Raw genomic sequence first — 21140 nt, 5'->3', positions numbered from 1 at the left:
GACGCCCCAGATGGGCAGAGCATCGCCCCCTGGTGGGCATGCCGGGTGGATCCCGGTCGGGCGCATGCGGGAGTCTGTCTGTCTCTCCCCGTTTCCAATTTCAGAAAAATAAAAAAATAAAATAAAATAAAAAATTAGCAGGGATTGTGACTGAGTGAGACAGAGGGCTGCTGGAGGTCCAGGCAGCTCCTCTTAAAGCAGTGGTCCCCAACCCCCGAACCGCGGACTGGTACAGGTCTGCAGAGAAAGAATAAATAACTTACATTATTTCCGTTTTATTTATATTTAAGTCTGAACAATGTTTTATTTTTAAAAAATGACCAGATTCCCTCTGTTACATCCATCTAAGACTCCCTCTTGACGCTTGTCTAGGCCACATGATACATTTATCCGTCCCACCCTAAAGGCTGGTCCGTGAAAATATTTTCTGACATTAAACCGGTCTGTGGCGCAAAAAAGTTTGGGGACCACCGTCTTAAAGGACTTACTCAGATCCCCTCCTTCCAAGCTCCAGTACTGGGGCAGCATCTTCAAAGAAACCAGGGACATATGGGGAGGAAATGAATCGTCTGACATCAAGGCAAAAGCTGGGGGGAGGGGGAGTTATCTCCCAAACAAAAGTGCTGACAGATGCCACGTCAGCCCTTTTTAAAATTTATTGATTTTCGGAGAGACAGAGGAAGGGAGAGAGAAACATCAATTTGTTCCATTTATTTATACATTCATTGGTTGATCCTTATATGTGCCCTGAGCAAGGACTGAACTCACAACCCTGGTGTACTGGGATGACACTCTAACCAAGTGAGATACCATGTCAGGGCAAGACCACTGTCCCTTTCATGAGCCCTCCCCTCACAAGAGAGGCAGACAGCATATCTGAGTCTCCATCAAACTGGCTCACACTGTTTGCCCAGCCCTGGTGATTTCCTAAGACCCTACCCAACTTACGCACCATCCAAGCCAGTTTCCAATGACTTTCCCATACAGCTGGCCTCTCTTTCCTCATGCTTCTGGACTTTTCTAAAATCTCTCAAACAAGCAGCACCCAGTCTCTGTACTGCATATGTCGGCCTCTGTGTACTGTATATCTCTTGCTAAGTGACCCCAGCACTAGTGGCACCTGCCGTGGTTTGCAGCTTTACCTCTTCTGGGCACCTCAAAGCCCAGCACAAGTAGCAGCCATCTGCAGATTGCTTTGTAGCTCATGCCAGATGGCTCCCCCAGGCAGGGCACAGTCAATGGCTGACCCACACATCCTGGAAGGCCCCAGAGCCAGTGTACTTGGTGGATAGCTTCAGACTACGTCAAATTACAACCCTACCACCTCCACAAGTGGACTTGGTGAGCACCAGTCCTCACTGAAGTGAGTCCTGCTCTGTAGGGTTAACTCCTGCATAGCAGCTCCACTGTAGTCATCACAGCTGGTCCTCACAGCCGATCAGCCTGGGAGTCAATACCTCTCAGTGATGCCAACAACAATCAAGGCTTAACTTAACAGTTCAGTACACATACTACCCAAGGCCACTCTACCAAGTTCAGGAGATGTAGCAGCTCTACCTTATACATAGAAACAAACATAGGGAAGCAGCTAAAATGCAGAGACAAAGGAACATGTCCCAAATGAAAGAATAAAAGAATTTTCCAGAAAAATAACTAAATGAAATGGAAACAAGCAAAGATACAGAGTTCAAAATAATGGTTATAAGGATGGTCAAGGAACTTAGAACTTCAACAGCATAAAAAATACAAAAACCATAAAAAAAGAACCATTCAGAGCCTGACCAAGCAGTGGCATGGTGAACAGAGCATCAACCTGGGATGCTGAGGACCCAGATTCAAAACCCTGAGGTTGCTGGCTTGAGCACGGAGTTGCCGGCTAGAGCATGGTATCATAGATATGATCCCATAGTCACTGGCTCAACTGGAACCATCTGGTCAAGGCACATGAGAAAGCAATCAATGGACAACTAAAAGTACCCCAACAAGTTGATGATTCTCATCTTTCTCCCTTCCTGTCTGTCCTTCTATCAAAAAGAAAAAAAAAGGACCTACTACCAAAACTACTCTACTCAGCAACACTATCATTTAGAATTGAAACATATATCAAAGGACATATAAAGAGTTTCCCAGACTAGTAAAAGCTGAAGGAGTTCATCACCACCAAACCAATATTACACAAAATATTAAAAGTGTCTTAAGAAGAAAAGAGGCCCTGGCCGGTTGGCTCAGTGGTAGAGCGTCGGCCTGGCGTGCAGAGGTCCCGGGTTCGATTCCCGGCCAGGGCACACAGGAGAGGCGCCCATCTGCCTCTCTACCCCTCCCCCTCCCCCTCCCCTTCCTCTCTGTCTCTCTCTTCCCCTCCCGCAGCAAGGCTCCATTGGAGCAAAGATGGCCCGGGCGCTGGGGATGGCTCCTTGGCCTCTGCCCCAGGCGCTAGAGTGGCTCTGGTCGCAACAGAGCAATGCCCCGGAGGGGCAGAGCGTCGCCCCCTGGTGGGCGTGCCGGGTGGATCCCGGTCGGGTGCATGTGGGAGTCTGTCTGACTGTCTCTCCCCATTTCCAGCTTCAGAAAAATACAAAAAAAAAAAAAAAAAAAAAAAAAGAAGAAGAAAAGAAAAAGATAAAAAATTGAACAACAGCCTGACCACGCGGTGGTGGCACGGTGGAGAGAGGGTCGACCTGGGACGCTGAGGACTTGGGTTTAAAATCCTGACCATCACCAGCTTGAGCGTGGGTTCACAGACATGACCCCTTGGTCACTGGCTTGAGCAAGGGGTCACTGGCTCTGCTGTAGCCCCCTGGTCAAGTCAAGGCACGGATGAGAAAGTAATCAATGAACAACTAAGGTGCTACAACTACAAGTTGATGCTTCTCATTTCTCTCCCTTCCTGTCTAGCAAAAATATGTTTTTAAGTAATTGAACAATAAAATGGCAAGAAATATATTAATTAATAATATATTAAATTGATAAACTGAATCTAATAATCAAAATAGCCCTGGCCAGATAGTTTGGTTGGTTAAAGTGTCATTCTGGTACTCAAAGGTTGCCAGTTCGTTCCCTGGTCAGGACACATACAGAAACAAATGAATGTTTCTGTTTCTCTATCTCCCTTCCTCTCTCTCAAATCAATAAATAAAATTTAAAAAACAAAATAAACAAGCAGAACAGAAATAGACTCATAAATACAGAGAACATTTGGCGGTTCCTAGATAGAAGGGTTGGAGGGATAGGCAAAAAAAAGTAAAGGCATTAAGAAGTACAGATTGGCCTACCTATGGTGGTGCAGTGGGTAAAGCTTCAATCTGGAATGCTAAGGTCGCCAGTTTGAAAGCCCGGGCTTGCTTGGTCATGGCGCATACAAGTAGCAACTACTGCAAGTTGATGCTTCTCACTACCCCTGCCCCCAATTTCTCTTTCTCTTAAAAATAAAAGAAAAAGGGCCTGACCAGGCGGTGGCACAGTGGATAGAGGGTCGGACTGGGATGCAGAGGACCCAGGTTCGAGACCCTGAGGTTGCCAGCTTGAGCGCGGGCTCATCTGGTTTGAGCAAAAAAGCTCACCAGCTTAAGCCCAAGGTCACTGGCTCGAACAAGGGGTTACTCGGTTAGCTGTGGCCCCACGGTCAAGGCACATATGAAGAAGCAATCAATGAACAACTAAGGTGTCACAGAAAAAAACTGATGATTGATGCTTCTCATCTCTCTCTCCGTTCCTGTCTGTCTGTCCCTATCTATCCCTCTCTCTGACACTCTCTGTCTCTGTAAAAAACAAAAAACAAAAAAAACCCAACTAACCAATGAATGCATAAATAAGCTGGCATTTCTCTCTTTCTCTCCCCCTCTCTCTTCCCCCCCCTTTAAAAAAAATCAAAAAGAAAAGAAAAAGGAAGTACAAATTGTATGTTACTGAATATCATGGGGATATAAAATACAGCATAGGGGATACAGTCAATAATATTCTAAATAACTATGTATGGTGTCAGATAGCTATGAGATGATCACTTAGTAAGTTATACAATGTCTAATCACGGGTGCGCACCTAAAACTAATATAATATTGTATGTCAGCTATAATTGAAAAATTAAAAAAAAAACGAAATAAGTAATTCTAGAATTCACTTAAAGTCTCAAACCATCACATCTTTCAAATAAGCCCAGCTATTAAAATAATGCTTCTGTAATAATAATCAAATACCCAGTAAAAAAAAAAAAACTTGGCCCTGGCCGGTTGGCTCAGCGGTAGAGCGTCGGCCTGGCGTGTGGGGAACCCGGGTTCGATTCCCGGCCAGGGCACATAGGAGAAGCGCCCATTTGCTTCTCCACCCCCCCCCTTCCTTCCTCTCTGTCTCTCTCTTCCCCTCCCGCAGCCAAGGCTCCATTGGAGCAAAGATGGCCCGGGCGCTGGGGATGGCTCCTTGGCCTCTGCCCCAGGCGCTAGAGTGGCTCTGGTCGCAGCAGAGCGACCCCCGGAGGGGCAGAGCATCGCCCCCTGGTGGGCAGAGCGTCGCCCCTGGTGGGCGTGCCGGGTGGATCCCGGTCGGGCGCATGCGGGAGTCTGTCAGACTGTCTCTCCCCATTTCCAGCTTCAGAAAAATACAAAAAAAAACAAAAAAACAAAACTTATTTCTGAATAAAATTATTTTCTATCTTAAAAAGAGTAATAAAAAGAGGTGATAAGCCTGACCAGGCGGTGGTGCAGTGGATAGAGCGTCGGACTAGGATGCCGAGGACCCAGGTTCAAGACCCCAAGGTCGCCAGATTGAGCACGGGCTCATTTGGTTTGAGCAAGAGCTTGCCAGCTTGGACCCAAGGCCCCTGGCTCTAGCAAGGGGTTACTCGGTCTGCTGAAGGCCCATGGTCAAGGCACATATGAGAAAGCAATCAATGAACAACTAAGGTGTCGCAACGATAAACTAATGATTGATGCTTCTCATTTCTCCGTTTCTGTCTGTCTGTCCCTGTCTATCCCTCTCTCTCTGTCTCTGTAAAAAAAAAAGAGGTGATAATTGGTAAGTTTTCCTTTTTAAGGATTTTTATTTATCAACTCATAGTTGTTAAATAAACTCATAGTTGTTTCTTGCGGAACTTGTGCCTTGATGGAGCAAGCCTGGGGTCTAAAACCAGCGACCTCAGCATTCCCTCCTGGTCAACACTTGATCCATTTTACCACTACAGGTCAGGCAGTAAATTTCTATTGATAATTCCCTTTGACAAAAATCCATTACATTTGCCAGACCAGGCAGTAGCGCAGTGAATAGAGTGTCAGACTGGGATGCTGAGGACCCAGGTTCAAGCCCCAAGGCTGCTGACTTAAGTACGGGCTCATCCACTTGAGCATGGGGGTCATAGACATGCTAAGGTGCTGCAACTATGAGTTGATGCTTCTCATCTCTCCTTTCCTGTCTGTCCCTATCTTTCCCTCTCTCTGTCTCTATCTCTCTCGCTGAAAAGAAAAAGAAAACAATATCCATTACACTCAGAAACTATTAAAAATTAACTCTTATGTTAACAGGATGGGAACTGTTCAACTGGGATGAAATGGAAGCATCTCCACTGAAGTAGGAAAGGGAGAGCTGAGATAAATCTGTGTTTCTAGGGCCAATCTGGTGAGAATTCTCTAGAACATTAGGTAGAAACACTAATAAAATAGAGAACACCACCATATTAGGTTAGTGTGTATTTTCACCAATATTCAATTTTCTTTTTCACCAAACTAACATTCTGGGTCCCTTCCCTATCTGGCCTGAAGTTCTACCCTATGGACAGCGGTGCTCCAAGTAAATACCGAAGGTGGTTTTTTCTTACCAATCAATCTCTGTCAGTTTAACTAAAATGTACCAACTCAACAAAGCCTATCTCTTCTCAAAACAATACTGAGCATACATGTCTCTTCTGTATAATACATTCACTTGAACAAGGAAACAAAATGCCCAAGATGACCTGTAAAGATCAGACTCCATTCCATAGAGAAGGCACTCAATATGTACTACATACAACTCAATCAGAAACACTACCCACTCACTTTGACAGAATTTAGCTTTACTTTATTCCAAATGTTATCAACATCTATTACAAGTATTAAAATATAGTATCTGGCCTGACCTGCAGTGGCACAGTGCGTAAAAGCATAGACCTAGAACACTGAGGTCGCCGGTTCGAAACCCTGGGCTTGCTTGGTCAAGGCACATATCGGAGTTGATGCTTCCTGCTCCCCCCTTCTCTTTCTCTCTCTCTCTCTCTCTCTCTCTGTCTCCTCTCTCTAATAAATAAATAAATAAAATCTAAAAAAATAAAAATATAGTATCTGTTGAAAATAATTCAGCACACTCATACACAAAGTAGACTAAAAATGTTTGTTTCCTGTTTGCGACTCAAACTGTTGGCATCCAATAAAAAACAATGGCTCTGCTCTCTCAAACATTCTGGTTCCAATTTGATTATACAGTAGCTTCTTCAGTCATTCTCTCCTCAGAGAATTAACACTGTTGATAACTAAAAATAGGAGGGTAGGGGAGTCTGAAGCCAAACCCTAGCTCTTCTAATCTGGGAGGACGACAATTAACCTTACACAAAGCATTTATCTTCTTTAAGCCTGTGTCTTTAATCTACAAACCGGAATTAAGTATTTTAGGAGTACTAAATTTGGAGATAACAGATCCTAATTTTTTAGCACCCAACATGCATATAATAAATAGTAGCTACTGCCTGATCAGGTGGTGGCGCAGTGGATAGAGCATCAGACTGCAACGTGGAGAACCCAAGTTCGAAACCCTGAGGTCACCAGCTTGAACACAGGTTCATCTGGTTTGAGCAAGTCTCACCAGCTTGAGCCCAAGGTTGCTGGCTTGAACAAGGGCTCTGTCTGCTGTGGCCCCCGGGTCAAGGCACAGATGAGAAAACAATCAATGAACAACTAAGGTGCCACAACAAAGAATTGATGCTTCTCATCTCTCTCCCTTCCTGTCTGTCTGTCCCTATCTGTCCCTCTCCCTATCTGTCACAAAAATAAATAAGTAGTAACTATTACTTATTAACAGACTCTTAAAGGACCTGCTGTACCATTAAACAGCAACTACTAAAAATCATCTTTAACACATACCAAATAAAATTGGCCCCAGCTGGTTAGCTCGGTTGGCTAGCTGTCTTGAAATATGATACTAAGGTTGCAGGTTAGACCCATGGTCAGGGAACATATGGGAAGCAACCAATGAATGCACAACTAAGTGGAACACCAACAGAATGCTTCTCTCTCTCTCTCTCTCTCTCTCTCAAATCAAACAAAGCCTGGGGTGGCAGAGCATCAACCTAGAATGCTCAGGTCACCAGTTCAAAACTCCGGTCTTGCCATACAACAAGCAACAAGCAAGCAACAAACAACTAAAGTGAAGCAACTATGAGTTGATACTTCTTACTCCACCCCTACTCTCTCTGCAAAAAAAAATAATAATAATTAATTAATTAAATATAAATAATAAAACATAGCAAAGAAAACCCAAAGGACAAGTTAATACAATCTAAATTGTTCAGACAAGAGTACTGACTAGTGTGAAACATAATAAAAACTTATACAGTAACAAAAGTACTATAAATTCAATGAAGAAAATACATGTACTTTGTCATTCTAATCCAGTGACCAAACAATACTAATAAGGGTCAACCCTGTAAATGAAACATCAAAAAATTAAGTATCAACCACTTAGATTTAATTTCCGGTGTACCTGTAACACAGGTGCAGGGACAGGAAAACTAAATGACACCATGAGCAAGCAAATAAGACAAATGCAAAAAGAGGGCATTCTACAAGAAAAATGGCCATATTTCTTCAATGCCTTAGTTTTCCCATTTGTAAAACAGGGATAGAACTTATACATCATGGATAGTTATGAAGACAAAACTGAGTTAACTCATGTTAACTCTTAAGTGTTTTTTCTAAGTGCTAGAGCATAGCTATGAACAGAATATATGCCTATCCTCAACAAAGCCTGGGATAGCATCCAAGTTATCCCCAGAAAATAAAACCAGGAAAACCCAAAAAGTATCACAAGCAGGTTCTGGTTAAGCCTTAGAGATTTAGAGGTACACTCAAAGTCACACTAACACAAGCACATAGGGTCACAAAAGGCTAGCAAGCATACTATGTAATCCCTTCACAACTACTCAAGTCAGAATCTGTACTATAATCATGTTTCACTCATCACTGACTTAAGACAGCTATATTCAATAGCAATGAAATGCAAGCAACACATTAAAATTTTTCTAGTAGTCCCATTACAAAGGTAGAAAACAGGTAAAAATGAACTATTTTTTAACCAATAGATCCAATATTATATCAACATATAATCAATATTTAAAAAATAGATCACATTTTCTTCATAGTGTTTCTTCAGCATTCTATGTATCTCAATTCCAAGCAATCAAATTTCACAAGCTCAATAACCACATGTGGCTAGTAGCTACTCAATCGAACACACAGATTTAAAGTAACTTTTAACTTAAGATGGGTCTACATAAACTTTTGTGAATAGCAAGATGTTATTTAGCATACCCACAGGGATACATATATATTCTAAATCCAGAAGAGAGTGTTCTAATCAGACATGGCAGTTCACCAAAGGTTAATCATGGACAAAATTAAATAATTCTCCATTCAAGACAACCTCTAGCCTGACCAGGTGGTGGTGCAGTGGATAGAGCGTTGACCTGGGACACTGAAGACCCAGATTTGAAACCCTAAGGTCACCGGTTTGGGCGTGGGATCATCTATAGATATAAACCCATGGTCGCTGGTCTGAGCAAGGGGTCACTGGCTCAGTTAGATAGTCCCAGCCCACCCCACCCCACCCCATAAAGGCATGTATGAAAAGCAATCAATGAATAACTCAAGTGCTACAACTACAAATTGATGTTTCTCATCTCTCTCCCCTTCTCTCTCTCTCACAAAAAACACCACCTCTAATATTTACTTTTTAACTTGGCCACCCTTGATAATGGGGACCAATTCTGCCTGGTGATCCTGATTCTTTCACTGAAGTAGATAAATCTCCCACTTGTTATAGTCCTACATTTCACCTATTATAGGCTATTAAATTAGTATCTCAGATTACATATAATTCTTTAAAGTCTGGTTTTTGTAAATCAGTCCTCAGAGAAGCCCTATCAACCTTCAAAAGAGAACAAGTCCAAATTTCAAAACCTGAGGAGCTAAAAAGGAATCCCTGGAGCCTAGCAACCACACTATGCAACCTGGTATCACGCTGTGTTGAGAAAGGAATGTGAGAAAGCAGGAGTTGTTCAAAAAGAATTAACCAGCCTTGGTCTATGATATCAGTTCAACTTTTATTAGTATCATAGAACTTGTTGAAGAGCTAATGAAAATTAGGGGCCCTCCTCCCAGAAAAGTACACATACATTTTTAAATTCACAGGAGTGGCCCTAGCCGGTTGGCTCAGTGGTAGAGCGTCAGCCTGGCGTGCAGGAGTCCAGGGTTCGATTCCCGGCCAGGGCACACAGGAGAGGTGCCCATTTGCTTCTCCACCCCTCCCCCTCTCCTTCCTCTCTGTCTCTCTCTTCCCCTCCCGCAGCCAGCGAGGCTCCATTGGAGCAAAGATGTCCCGGGCGCTGGGGATGGCTCTGTGGCCTCTGCCTCAGGTGCTGGAGTGGCTCTGGACACAACAGAGCGACGCCCCAGAGGGGCAAAGCATCGCCCCCTGGTGGGCATGCCGGGTGGATCCTGGTTGGGTGCATGCGGGAGTCTGTCTGACTGCCTCCCCATTTCCAGCTTCGGAAAAATGAAGGAAAAAAAAAAATTCACAGGAGTTCCACCTATACTCATTAAGAATCACCATGTAAATATAGCTCCATGCTAACAAAACACTGGTTTTTAATTCTAATTTCTAAATTATATTAAAATATAATAATAAATAATGACCAGTTCCAGGTCTAGAACTTCCTTATAATAATAGTTATAATGGTAGTTTACTAAAATTGATAGAAAAGATAGAAAAGTTCCCATTTCTTACCAACCTGAATGAGTACGCATATGTCTAGTTAGATGGGTCTTCTGAGAACTTGAGTAAGAGCAAAGTTCACATTTATATGGGCGCTCTCCTGTAAAAATATGATTAGCGTTTGAATATGATAAGCACATAAAAATCTCACTAACATTATATACAATAATCAGTACTTGGTATTTTTTAACAAAAACATTTTTCCCATTCCTGGCATATATTTAATTTATGTAAAAGTATTAGAAATATAAATTATTTCATTCATAATTTACATAATTATATCATTTCAACTTTGCTGACAATATCATTGGTTTTCTGAATTCTACAGCCCTTTTAATTATCACAAAAATGCTGCATGTTATTACATTAAATATTAAGAATTAAAAATTATTTTGGTAAGGCATCAAGGAGCATACTTTTTCTTTTTAATTAGAATTATCTTTTAAAAAAAATCTACCCAAATTGTCTGATGCTATGGCTTGGGTAACTTTTTTAATCCTTGTACATGATAAATCTATTATTTGAAACTGTTAGCTTAAAGCAAGAATGGTTTTGAGTGGGGATTTTGTTGCCTCAAGCTAAAATTTTCAAGTGGTAGCTATAGCTGTTATGAAATAAGTCAGTTAAAACAAATTTTATTCATAAAGCCATAAGGGCAGAGCAATTGCAATGAGAGGCAAGTAATTTAGTGAGTGCTAAAGAATTTAAGACTCAAAAGGCAGGAAATGTGTCTTCTGTTTTTGAGCATGTGTAGTCAACCACAAAACAGGTTTTTTTAAAAAGCTTGAAAATTTGTTTCATTTAGTCTTTGGCCACAAGATAATTATGACCTTGAGCAAGTTGCTACATCTAGAAAAGTAACAGTACCTTCAATTCTTAGAATTGTGAGAATTTAAGATAATACATGCAAAATACCACCGTGCCTGGCACATATAAAGCCCTCAATAAATGTTATTGTATATCTACATAGTAAGATACAGCAACACATTGTCTAATAAAATGAGATAAGGAAAAAGAATTTTAAAAAAAGAATGTGCGGAAGACATGTGTCCCTAGTAACTGCTCAGCTGTAATTAACTGTTAGCTATGGATTAGCTGTAAATTCCTCATAGCATTAAATGACTCCTTTTACCTAAAAGAATTTTTAAGAGTTTTAACAGTGTTAAAAATAGTTCTTTACAGAAGATCCACAAATGGCCAATAAGCACGAGAAGATATGCACAATATCATCAGCCATGAGGGAAATGCAAATCAAAATAAGATGAAGATGCCTGACCAGGCGGTGGCACAGTGGATAGAGAGTTGGACTGGGATGCAGAGGACACAGGTTTGAGACCCCGGGGTCACCAGCTTGAGCGTGGGCTCATCTGGTTTGAGCAAAAGCTCACCAGCTTGGACCCAAGGTCACTGGCTCGAGCAAGGGCTTACTCGGTCTGCTGAAGGCCCATGGTCAAGGCACATATGAGAAAGCAATCAATGAACAGCTAAGGTGTTGCAACGAAAAACTAATGATTGATGCTTCTCATCTCTCTCCGTTCCTGTTTGTCCCTATCTATCCCTCTCTCTGACTCTCTGTCTCTGTAAAAAAAAAAAATAGTAAGATGAAAACTTCATACCCACTAGATTGGTGATAATCAAAATGGCAGATATTAACAAGTATTGGTATGGAAAATTGGAACCCTTATACACTGCTGGGATTGTAAAATAATGCAGCCACTTTATGAAACAAGTTAGTTGTTCCTCAAATGATTAAACATAGTTACCCATTCAGCCCAGCAATTCCACTCCTAAGATTTATACTCAAATGAAGTTTTAAAAACTTCTGTCCACACAGAAACTTGTAAAAGAAATCTTCATAGCAGCATTATTTATAATAGCCAAAAAAGTGGAAACAATCCCAACACCCAGTAACTGAAGAATGGATAAACAAAATGTGTATCCACACAAGACATTAAATGGCAATTAAAAGAAAATAACTACTGCACATACAATATGAACGAACCTTGCAAACACTATGCTAAGTCACACAGGACCACATACTGTATGATTCCCTATCTGTACATGCAATGTCCCTAACAGGCCAACCCATAGTGAATTGTATGCCATGTAAATTGTAGCTCAATTAAGCTGTTATTTTAAAAAGTTAATAAAATAAAAATTAATTATTATTATAGATTAACATTAGGAATCAATAAGGGATAATTAAATTTAAATTTTTTTTTTTTACTTTAAAATTCTTTTTTTTTTCCTTTTTCCCCAGGGACAGAGAAAGAGAGAGAGTCAGAGAGAGGGATAGACAGGGACAGACAGACAGGAACGGAGAGATGAGAAGCATCAATCATTAGTTTTTCGTTGCATTGCAACACCTTAGTTGTTCATTGACTGCCCTCTCATATGTGCCTTGACCGGGGGCCTTCAGCAGACCGAGTAACTCCTTGCTGGAGCCAACGACCTTGGGTCCAAGCTGGTGAGCTTTTTGCTCAAGCCAGATGAGCCCACGCTCAAGCTGGCGACCTCAGGGTCTTGAACCTGGGTCAGTTTGCATCGCAGTCCCGACGCTCTATCCACTGCGCCACTGCCTGGTCAGGCTACTTTAAAATTCTTTATAACAAAACAGATTGGTCCTATTTGTGTAATTCTATTCTATAGGCACAGTCTACAAAACTGATTTTTTCAGTCACACATACAGGCAATAGTATGATCTTTTAAAGTAGAATTTGGGAACAGGTTAAATACCTGAACCACAAAATTAAAAATCTTTTGATTAAAGACTCAAATGAAAACAATCCTCAGCACCCACTATAATTACCTATAAAAAGATTAGGGCTCTAGCCAGGTATCTCAAGTGGGTTAGAACCAATCAATGAATGCATAAATAAGGGAACAACAAATTGATATTTCTCCCTCTTCCTGTCTCTAAAAAAAAGAAATGAAAATATTCTTTAAATCAATAAATAACAAGAGATTAGGAAGTTTGAGTCTGTGTTGTATGTGACCTTGGGCACAGCACTTCAGGCTTTCAAACCTGTAGTTTTCCTCTCAGTATGTAAACAAAGCCTAATGTCTAGCATACCCCCTATTTTTTATCAGTGGATTGTTCTGAAGATTAGCATGTAAGGAAGGACCTAACATTAATCACTCAGTAAAAAAAGAAACCCATTAAGTGACTGAAAATTAGACTACCTAATGAGAAATGAGAAATAAGTGATTCTGCCATCATTTATCTCTACTCTTCAGCACTAAATTTATTTTTTCCATAAATACACATTTTAGAAGCATGCATTTAATACCACAGATACTCAGAATTTACATAATCAAATTATCCTTCGATTTATAGACTACCAAATTGGTTTTTAAAAAATCACAAATTTGGCCCTGCCCAGTTGGCTTAGTGGCAGAGCGTCAGCCTGGCGTGCAGGAGTCCCGGGTTCGATTCCCAGCCAGGGCACACAGGAGAAGCGCCCATCTGCTTCTCCACCCCTCCCCCTCTCCTTCTTCTCTGTCTCTCTCTTCCCCTCCCACAGCCAAGGCTCCATTGGAGCAAAGTTGGCCCGGGCCCTGAGGATGGTTCTGTGGCCTCTGCCTCAGGTGCTGGAATGGCTCTGATTTCGGCAGAATGACGCCCCAGAGGGGCAGAGCATCGCCCCCTGGTGGGCGTGCCGGGTGGATCCCGGTCAGGCACATGCAGGAGTCTGTCTGACTGCTTCCCCATTTCCAACTTCAGAGAAATACAAAAAAAAAAAAAAATCACAAATTTCAGCCCTGGTCATTTGTCTCAGTGGTAGAGCCTTGGCCTGGAGTGTGAATGTCCCAGGTTTGATTCCTAGTCAGGGAACACAAGTACCCATCTGCTTCTCCACTGCCCCCTCTTGCTTCTCTCCCCCCATTCCTCTCTGTAATAATCAATAGATAAAATCTTTAAAATAAAAATCATGCCTGACCAGGCAGTGGCTCAGTGCATAGAGCATTGACCTGGGACACTGAGGACCCAGGTTTGAAACCTGAGGTCATTGGCTTGGGTGTGGGATCATAGACATGATCCCATGGTTGTTGACTTGAAGCTCAAGGTCGCTAGCCCCTGCCTCCCTCATGTCAAGGCACACATGAGAAAGCAATAAGTGAACAACTGAGAACAACTGAAGTACAGCAACCACAAGTTGATGCTTCTCATCTCTCTCCCTTCCTGTCTGTCTCTCTCTCTAAAAAATAAAAAGATTTTATTCCTTGATTTTACCAAGAGAGGAAAGAGGGGGATGGGCAGTGTGAAGTATCAAGCCACAGCTGCTTCACTTTAGTTGTTCATTGCTTGCTGTATGGGCCTTGACAAGGCAATCTCAGGGCCTCTAACTGGTGACCTCAGTGTTCCAGGTCAACACTCTATCCACTGGACCACTAACAGGCCAGGCATAATATTCTATATGTTGACTTGCATGCATGAAGACAGTCATTCACAGGTCACAACATATTCCAAAGGGACTAGAAATTCTTTTACTGACTAGATTTTAAAACCTGAAATACAGAAGCCATCTGCTGGGGCTTAGAAATCTTGCTGCAGATGTCTTTCATTTAATGGAATTTCACCTGTGAGTTTAGTATATCACTTAAAGCAAAGCAACGCAATCCATTTACCTCCCCACCGTGTTTCACTTTACCTGTGGGGTTCAGTCTTACAGAATGAAAACTCCTGCAAAAGGAACCTGAAACAAATAGCATCCGATACCCCTTTTCAGTTGTGACCCTATACTACAGTTCTAGATTACTATCTCCATTTTATTTCAAAACTAAGGTTGTTCAAACATTACAAAAATACATAGCATAGGAAACAAGTTTCTTAGGAATCCTACTTCATTAATCACTTAACAGTTTAAGTTAAACAACAATTTGTAGACAAACCTCACCTACAATATCTTAAAACTAATCCCAAATACCATTATGTATTATAGATTAACAAAAAGAATCAATAAAGGATAATTAACTTTTAAATTCTTTTTTTTTTTACTTTTAAATTCTTTATAATAGAATAGATTGCTATTTATGGCCTAACTTGATATTATTGGCCATAATAATAAAATAAAATAATATATAATAAAATAGAACTTTCAGATAGTAACTTACAAAATATGATAAAGAGCATGACTTCTATGTGTACACATTAGAGTCCACATATAGTGAAATCATATAGTAATTTCTTTTCTCTGACTGGCTTATTTCACTTAGCATAATGCTCTCCAGCACTGTGAATATATTAAAACTACTGAATTGTAACTTTAAATGAATGAATTGTGTGGCAGAAGAGTGTTATATCAATAAAGCTGTTATTTTAAAAAATGATTTGCAAAATATTCATAACTGTTGGATATAAGTGATAGGTGCATGTTGGTATAATGTAGCATTTTATTACTGTTGAGATATTTGAAATTGTTCATATTTTATGATTGTTCCCCCCTTTTTTTTAAGTGAGAGGAGGGGAAATAGACTGCATGTACCCTGATCAGCATGGTATGGGGCTGATGCTAAAAAGGAACTATTTTTAGCACCTGAGGGGGAGGCTCTACCTAGCCATCCTCAGTGCTGGGGCCAGTGTGGTTGAACCATGGCTGCAGGAGAGAGATAGAGAGATAGAGATAGATAGATAGAGAGAGAGAGAGAGTGAGAGAGAGAGAAGGGGGGGTGAGGGGAGAAGAAGACAGTCACTTCTCTTGTGTGTTCCAACCTGGGATATCCACCCGCTGGGTCCAGGCTCTACCACTGAGCTAACTTGGCAAGAGCCCCATTTTCTTTTTTTGATAGTGCACACATATAAATCAGGAAGATTCTCTTACCTGTATGAGTTCAAATATGCTGAACATGACTTTTTGTCTGAAAAATAATTGCATTTCCCCCCCATGTGCTTGCTTTCTTAGGAAAATTATTTTCAAGTGTGGTAATCCCACCAATCCCTTAAGAACTAACTTCTCACATTTCTGTTTTGGGGACAAAATAAGTTAAGTTATCCCATTTAGGATATCAAAAGTCCAAGTCAAATATGTTAAATAGTTTGAGGCTGTCTATCTTTTTTTTTTTTTTTTTAAAGATTTTATTTATTCATTATAGAGAGGGGAGAGAGAGAGAGAGAGAGAGAGAGAGAGAGAGAAGGGGGGAGGAGCAGAAAGCATCCACTCCCATATGTGCCTTGACCAGGCAAGCCCAGGGTTTTGAACCAGCAACCTCAGTGTTTCCAGGTTGACACTTTATCCACTGTGCCACCACAGGTCAGGCGAGGCTGTCTATCTTAAATGAGGTTATGCAAGGGTTAATCACTGCATTTTTTTTTTCCTCCCTTTTTTGTGTAAGCCTTCCAATTCCCTTTGAAAACTACTGTATGCACCTTAGATGTATTAACTGCCAACTAAATACATCTTCTAAAAAGAACAGAAAATGTATTTTTAAAAGAACATTGTTAAGATTTCTCTTGGCAATTCTTCCATATAACTCTCAGAGCTTTGTTTTCCTTCACTGAATCCTTTAATCCTCTAGTTATCTCCATGGAGAAACTGAGGCACACAGAGACTAAATAACATGTTTAAGGTCACAAATACAGCAAATAACAGAACCAGGGTTTGAACCCAGGACACCCTCCCCTTTTAAAGCATTATTGTTAACTACCCACTCAATTAACTGTCAGTAGTTGAGCTGAACTTACAGACTGCAGAGTTCTCTTACCTGTATGAGTTCGAACATGCTGAACATAATTGTTTTTCCTGTCTGAAAAATAATTGCATTTTCCACATGTGTATACTTTCCTTGGGAAATGGTTTCTCAAGTGTTTTCTCCAGTGATACTCGCTTACTGTGGTGTACGTACAAATGATGCACTTGTAGACTCGCTCATTATCCCCAGCTCTGGTGTGGTGTTTCAAGTGAGCAGTATAGTGATCATATCGATTGGTATTGTAGCCACAACGGTCACAGCGAATGGGGCCCTTGGAGAAATCTCCCTCTTCTGTAGTGGAAGAGCCAGATTCCCTGGCTTTTGCTTGCTTCTCTGCACTTTCTTCCACAAAAAATTTCTTGGCACTATGAACTCTGATGTGATGCACAAACTGTTCTTCAGATTCTGCTTCATACTGGCATGGCTTACAGCGAAAGGGTTTGGTCTTCAAGTTCTTGCATTTGTCCTCTGTTCCAGGTGTTTCAGGTGGAAGATCTTTATTTGTGCTGTAAATTTCTGGGGCAGCTGATACCTCAAACACAGGCTGTGGTTCTGCAACGCTTAGTTCCAAACTTTCCAGTTCCATGTTTTCCAGTCCACTGGGTTCACCCTTTATTTCCGGGGACTCCTCAAGTCCTTCTCCATCACTATCTGAAAAGTTGTTATCCCCAACAGGCATCAATTCTGCCATCTGTCTTTCTTCTCCAACTAGGTAATCACAGCAGCTGCCATTTACTTCCCCAGTTAAGGCCACATTTGCCAACATGATAAGCTGAGGAGCGGCTAATTCAGCTTTGGAGAGGTCATGTAAGTCATACATATCGTTAGGTAAAGCCATGCCAATGTTGCCACTGCCGTTGAACAGCCCTCCTCCTCCAGAAGACTGCCCCATTACTTGAGTAGCCATAGTTGTATTCTGAATTCAAAACAAAACAATAAACACAAAAGCATCATTTTAAACACAATTTTACTGGTCTAAAACCAAAACATCACTGTAATTCTTCCTAACTTTTAAAAAATACATTTTTCAATATAATTTTTAAGTTCAATGAATTTCATTAACTATTAAAAATAAGCCTTTATTATCTTCTTGTAATTTCAGATTCTCTTTATTTTATCACCAAAGTTTTCTATTATAGCTACAAAAACTTCTCTATCAATTGTTTGATATAACATATCCATCAACTAGGTCTACCATTGGGGTAAGCAGTTTTAAATTTTCTGGTGAAAAAAAAAATCATCAGCCTTCATTTTTAATGTTAATTAAAATTACTTTTAATAGTCAATACATTAATAGTAAACTGCAAGCCTCACAATTCCTTCAACGTTTGGCCTGAATCAGAAAGGTGAGGAATCCAAAAGCCAAGCATTGTCTAGAAAAGCTGAAGCCTGTAATAATTGGCCCACTGAACTGAAATTCACATTACCTCAACTAACTCCATAGGAGTAAGCTACTACACAGAAGTACCACTTCGTTTATTTTTTGCTGAGTTGACCTGTTTTTAAAAGGATAAAAATTACAGGCCTCTTCTTCTGTGAAAAAGTTTTGGTGCACTCAAAACTTGCCAAAAGAAAATAAAGAATCTTTCAAACCACCTAATAAAATAATCATACAACTCAACTAGACAATCAGCAACTTTCTTGCATTGTCCTTGACTTGGCCTACTTGCCTAGAGGAAGCCATTACAAGATTACCTTCTTGAAAACATGTTGGGCTTCTTAATTGTCTTAACCCAGTTCCTTTCCAACCTTTAGGTAATATTCTCAAAGTATGTGTTCTCTTCCAAATTAGAAAAAGCAAAATAAGTGGCAAGTACTAAAAAGTTAAACCAAAATACAAAATATAATCCGTTTCACCAAAGTGTATAAACACAAACCGGTTAAGTTACACATACCAACAAAAGTTGGAATCAGATGCCATCACAGAAACAAACCAAGGGCAAAAGCTGTCCCAACGTTTAATAGCCCCCGTTACTCGGTAATTTACCCAAACATCGACTTTTCTAACGCTCCCCAACACCCTAACTGCCATCCCTACAGGAATTTTATCGTTTGTCAGGAAAAGCGTACAAGCAAAGCTCCAAAGCCCAACGTGCTGCACGGATTCCTATGTGCTGCTGCCACCAGCGCCTGCCTCGGCGGCGGCATTCCTGGCTGAAATAGGCATTCGGCCATTTTCTCAAAATACCAAACACAAAGCAGCTCTTTGCAAACTCGGGCGCTCTCGCTTCCTCTAGGCTCGCCCCGTGCACTGCACACATTAACACGCCAAATCGCGGGAGCTGCCCCAACAGTGGTCCCGAAGCTTTCCCTGTGTTCCCCAACACTAAAAATGGCAAGGGGAGCGGACTCGGGGAGCCGTTGGGCCAGAACAAGTCTGCCCCCGTCCAGCCCCCGCTCCGGCCCTCGGGTGGGAAGAGAGGAAAGTTACCGCGTCGCCGGCGTCCCGGCTGCTCTCGCCACCTCTGGGCTCGCCCTCCGCCGAGGGCCGGGAGGCTCCGCGGGCGCCCTCCGGAGGCGTCGGGCCTCGAGCGCCGAGGGGCCCCCACGCGGGCCGACCGCCCCCCGGAAGTTTGCGAACTCACTCCCCCACGACGCCCCGCGGGACGCGCGCCCCAGCTCCGCCAGGGCCGGCGGCAAGGTGGCGGGGAGCGGAGGGCCGCGGCGGCGGCGAAACGGCCCGAGCGCAGAAATCGCTGTCCAGCCCCATTGGCGGAACCGCCCGGGCCCCAGGGCTGACTCAACCCGCCCGGCCGCGCTCCACGGCGCCTTCCGGCGAAGGGAGAGGCCGGAGAGGGAGGGGAGAGGGAGAACCGCGGGCCGGCAAGGGGCTGCGGGGGACCTGGGAGCAGCAGGAGGGCGAGGAGGAAGTTTCAGGACCAGGGCCCCAAGCAGCTCCGCTTCTCGGCTTCAAGCCCCGACCCCGAGGAGCGCCGGGGCCCGCGCGGAGGCGGAGGCCCGGCCTCGACTGGGGAGGGGGTCCTGGCGCCGCGCCGCTCCCCACGGACGCCCCCGACCCAGCCCCCGGGCCGTGCGGGTGTAACCCGATCCTGCTCGGCCGCCCGCCCCCGCCCGGCGCGGCAGCCGCCGCCGGAGCCACAGTATCTGCAAATCAGCCCTGGACAGCGCCTCGCTCCGCGTCCTTCCGCGCCCTCCCCCGCCCGCGGACGCCGCCGCCGCCGCCGCCCCGCCGGCCCTCCCCCACCAAGTCCGAGCCCCCACCCCCGCGCCGCACTCACCGGCCTCCCTCGGCCAGGAGGGGCTGGGGACCCGACGGCGCCGCTCCTTCTCCGACTACTTTTCTTTGTTGCTGGAGTTTCGGGGGAGGGGAGGAGGAGGGTGGAAAAGTTGGGCGCTGGGGTCGTCGAGGCCCGCGAAGGCCCAGGAGTGGGGCTGCAGAGAGTGTTCAGGCCGCTGGCTTGAGCCCTGCCGTCTCGGGCGCTGCCGCCGCCGCCGCCACCGGGATCTGGGGCCCGGGGCCTCGGCGGCGCTTCCTCTGCTGCTGCGCCGCGAGCTCGCGGGAGCCGCACATTCCAGCACAGGAGGCTGCGCTGCGCTGCGCACCCGGCCCGCGCCGCTGCCGCCGCCCGCGGGACACGCCCCCTCCGCCGCCGCGCGCGCCCGCGGGACACGCCTCCTCCGCCGCCCGCGCGCGCGGCCGGCTGGTGCGCCCCGCCCCTTGACGAAGCGGGTAGCGCAGGGCCTAGGCTGGGCTGGGGGCGCGCCTAGGGGCAGCCTCACCTTATCCCGCCGGCCCCACGCCCTTGCCCTTGGGTCAAAAAACAAAACAAAACAAAAAACGCGAGCCCTGCTCCGGCTCTAGATTTCTTATATAAATAAACAACAGAAAAGTTAGCCCCTAGACTGGGTGTGCACGCATGAGCATAGAGCTGTTCAAAGAAAAATATGCAGGCTTTAAACGTACTTTTTAGAACTATTGTCATCCGCTTTTCAAGTGTAAAGCGCTCGAAAATACCCTTCAGAGTTCTTCAAGGCTCCACCCTTGGCCACCCTTGACTAATTAAGCTTCGTTTTAAGCTTTAATGGTAAAATGCATTCTAAATTTTAAACAGTAAACGAGGAAAATGCTATTACACATAGTTCGTGAGTTGTGAGAAGAAAATATTTCGGGAAGATCCCGGTCTCAAGGAAGGACAGGACCAGTTCCTAGAGGTAGCAAGTCATTGCTGTGAGCCTTCAAAGCATGACTTCAGTGGAGCAGCTACCCTCAGATTACAGGGGGTAAGGAGGGTGACGAGGACCTGGAGGCTGCCCGAAGACTATGTGTAGGAGAGTAACCTGGCTTCCCACGTTTCATGGGGTAACCATGCCTAATGCTGGGTTAGTTGTTACACTCGCCGGGTAAAACAGACACTGGAGACGTTTGGAGAGTTTCAGACAAAGTTTTATGGCCAAGAGAAAAAGAGAACAAAACAAAGCAAAAT

The 21140-nt window shown here is 43.5% G+C and overlaps 1 protein-coding gene across 2 annotated transcripts in view; it reads right to left on the bottom strand.

The window, feature by feature from the left end:
* REST (RE1 silencing transcription factor) overlaps positions 1-20293 on the bottom strand; it is a 29680-nt gene extending 9387 nt beyond the window's left edge. Inside the window, exons 1-3 of one of the 2 annotated variants that reach the window (XM_066387628.1) lie at positions 19935-20293; positions 16708-17611; positions 10022-10105 (exon numbers count right to left, since the gene is read on the bottom strand). In XM_066387628.1, coding sequence (XP_066243725.1) covers positions 10022-10105; positions 16708-17602 — 979 coding nt within the window. In that variant the 5' untranslated portion in view covers positions 17603-17611; positions 19935-20293. Of the gene's footprint in view, positions 1-10021; positions 10106-16707; positions 17612-19126; positions 19434-19934 lie in introns of those variants that run through there. The other variant, XM_066387626.1, reaches the window with a different exon arrangement.
* Positions 20294-21140: the final 847 nt, after the last annotated feature.

Source organism: Saccopteryx leptura, chromosome 5 (genome assembly GCF_036850995.1).
Source record: "Saccopteryx leptura isolate mSacLep1 chromosome 5, mSacLep1_pri_phased_curated, whole genome shotgun sequence".
Taxonomy (NCBI): Eukaryota; Metazoa; Chordata; class Mammalia; order Chiroptera; family Emballonuridae; genus Saccopteryx; species Saccopteryx leptura.
Note: the sequence above shows the minus strand (reverse complement) of the source record. Positions and strands in the feature narration are given on the sequence as shown.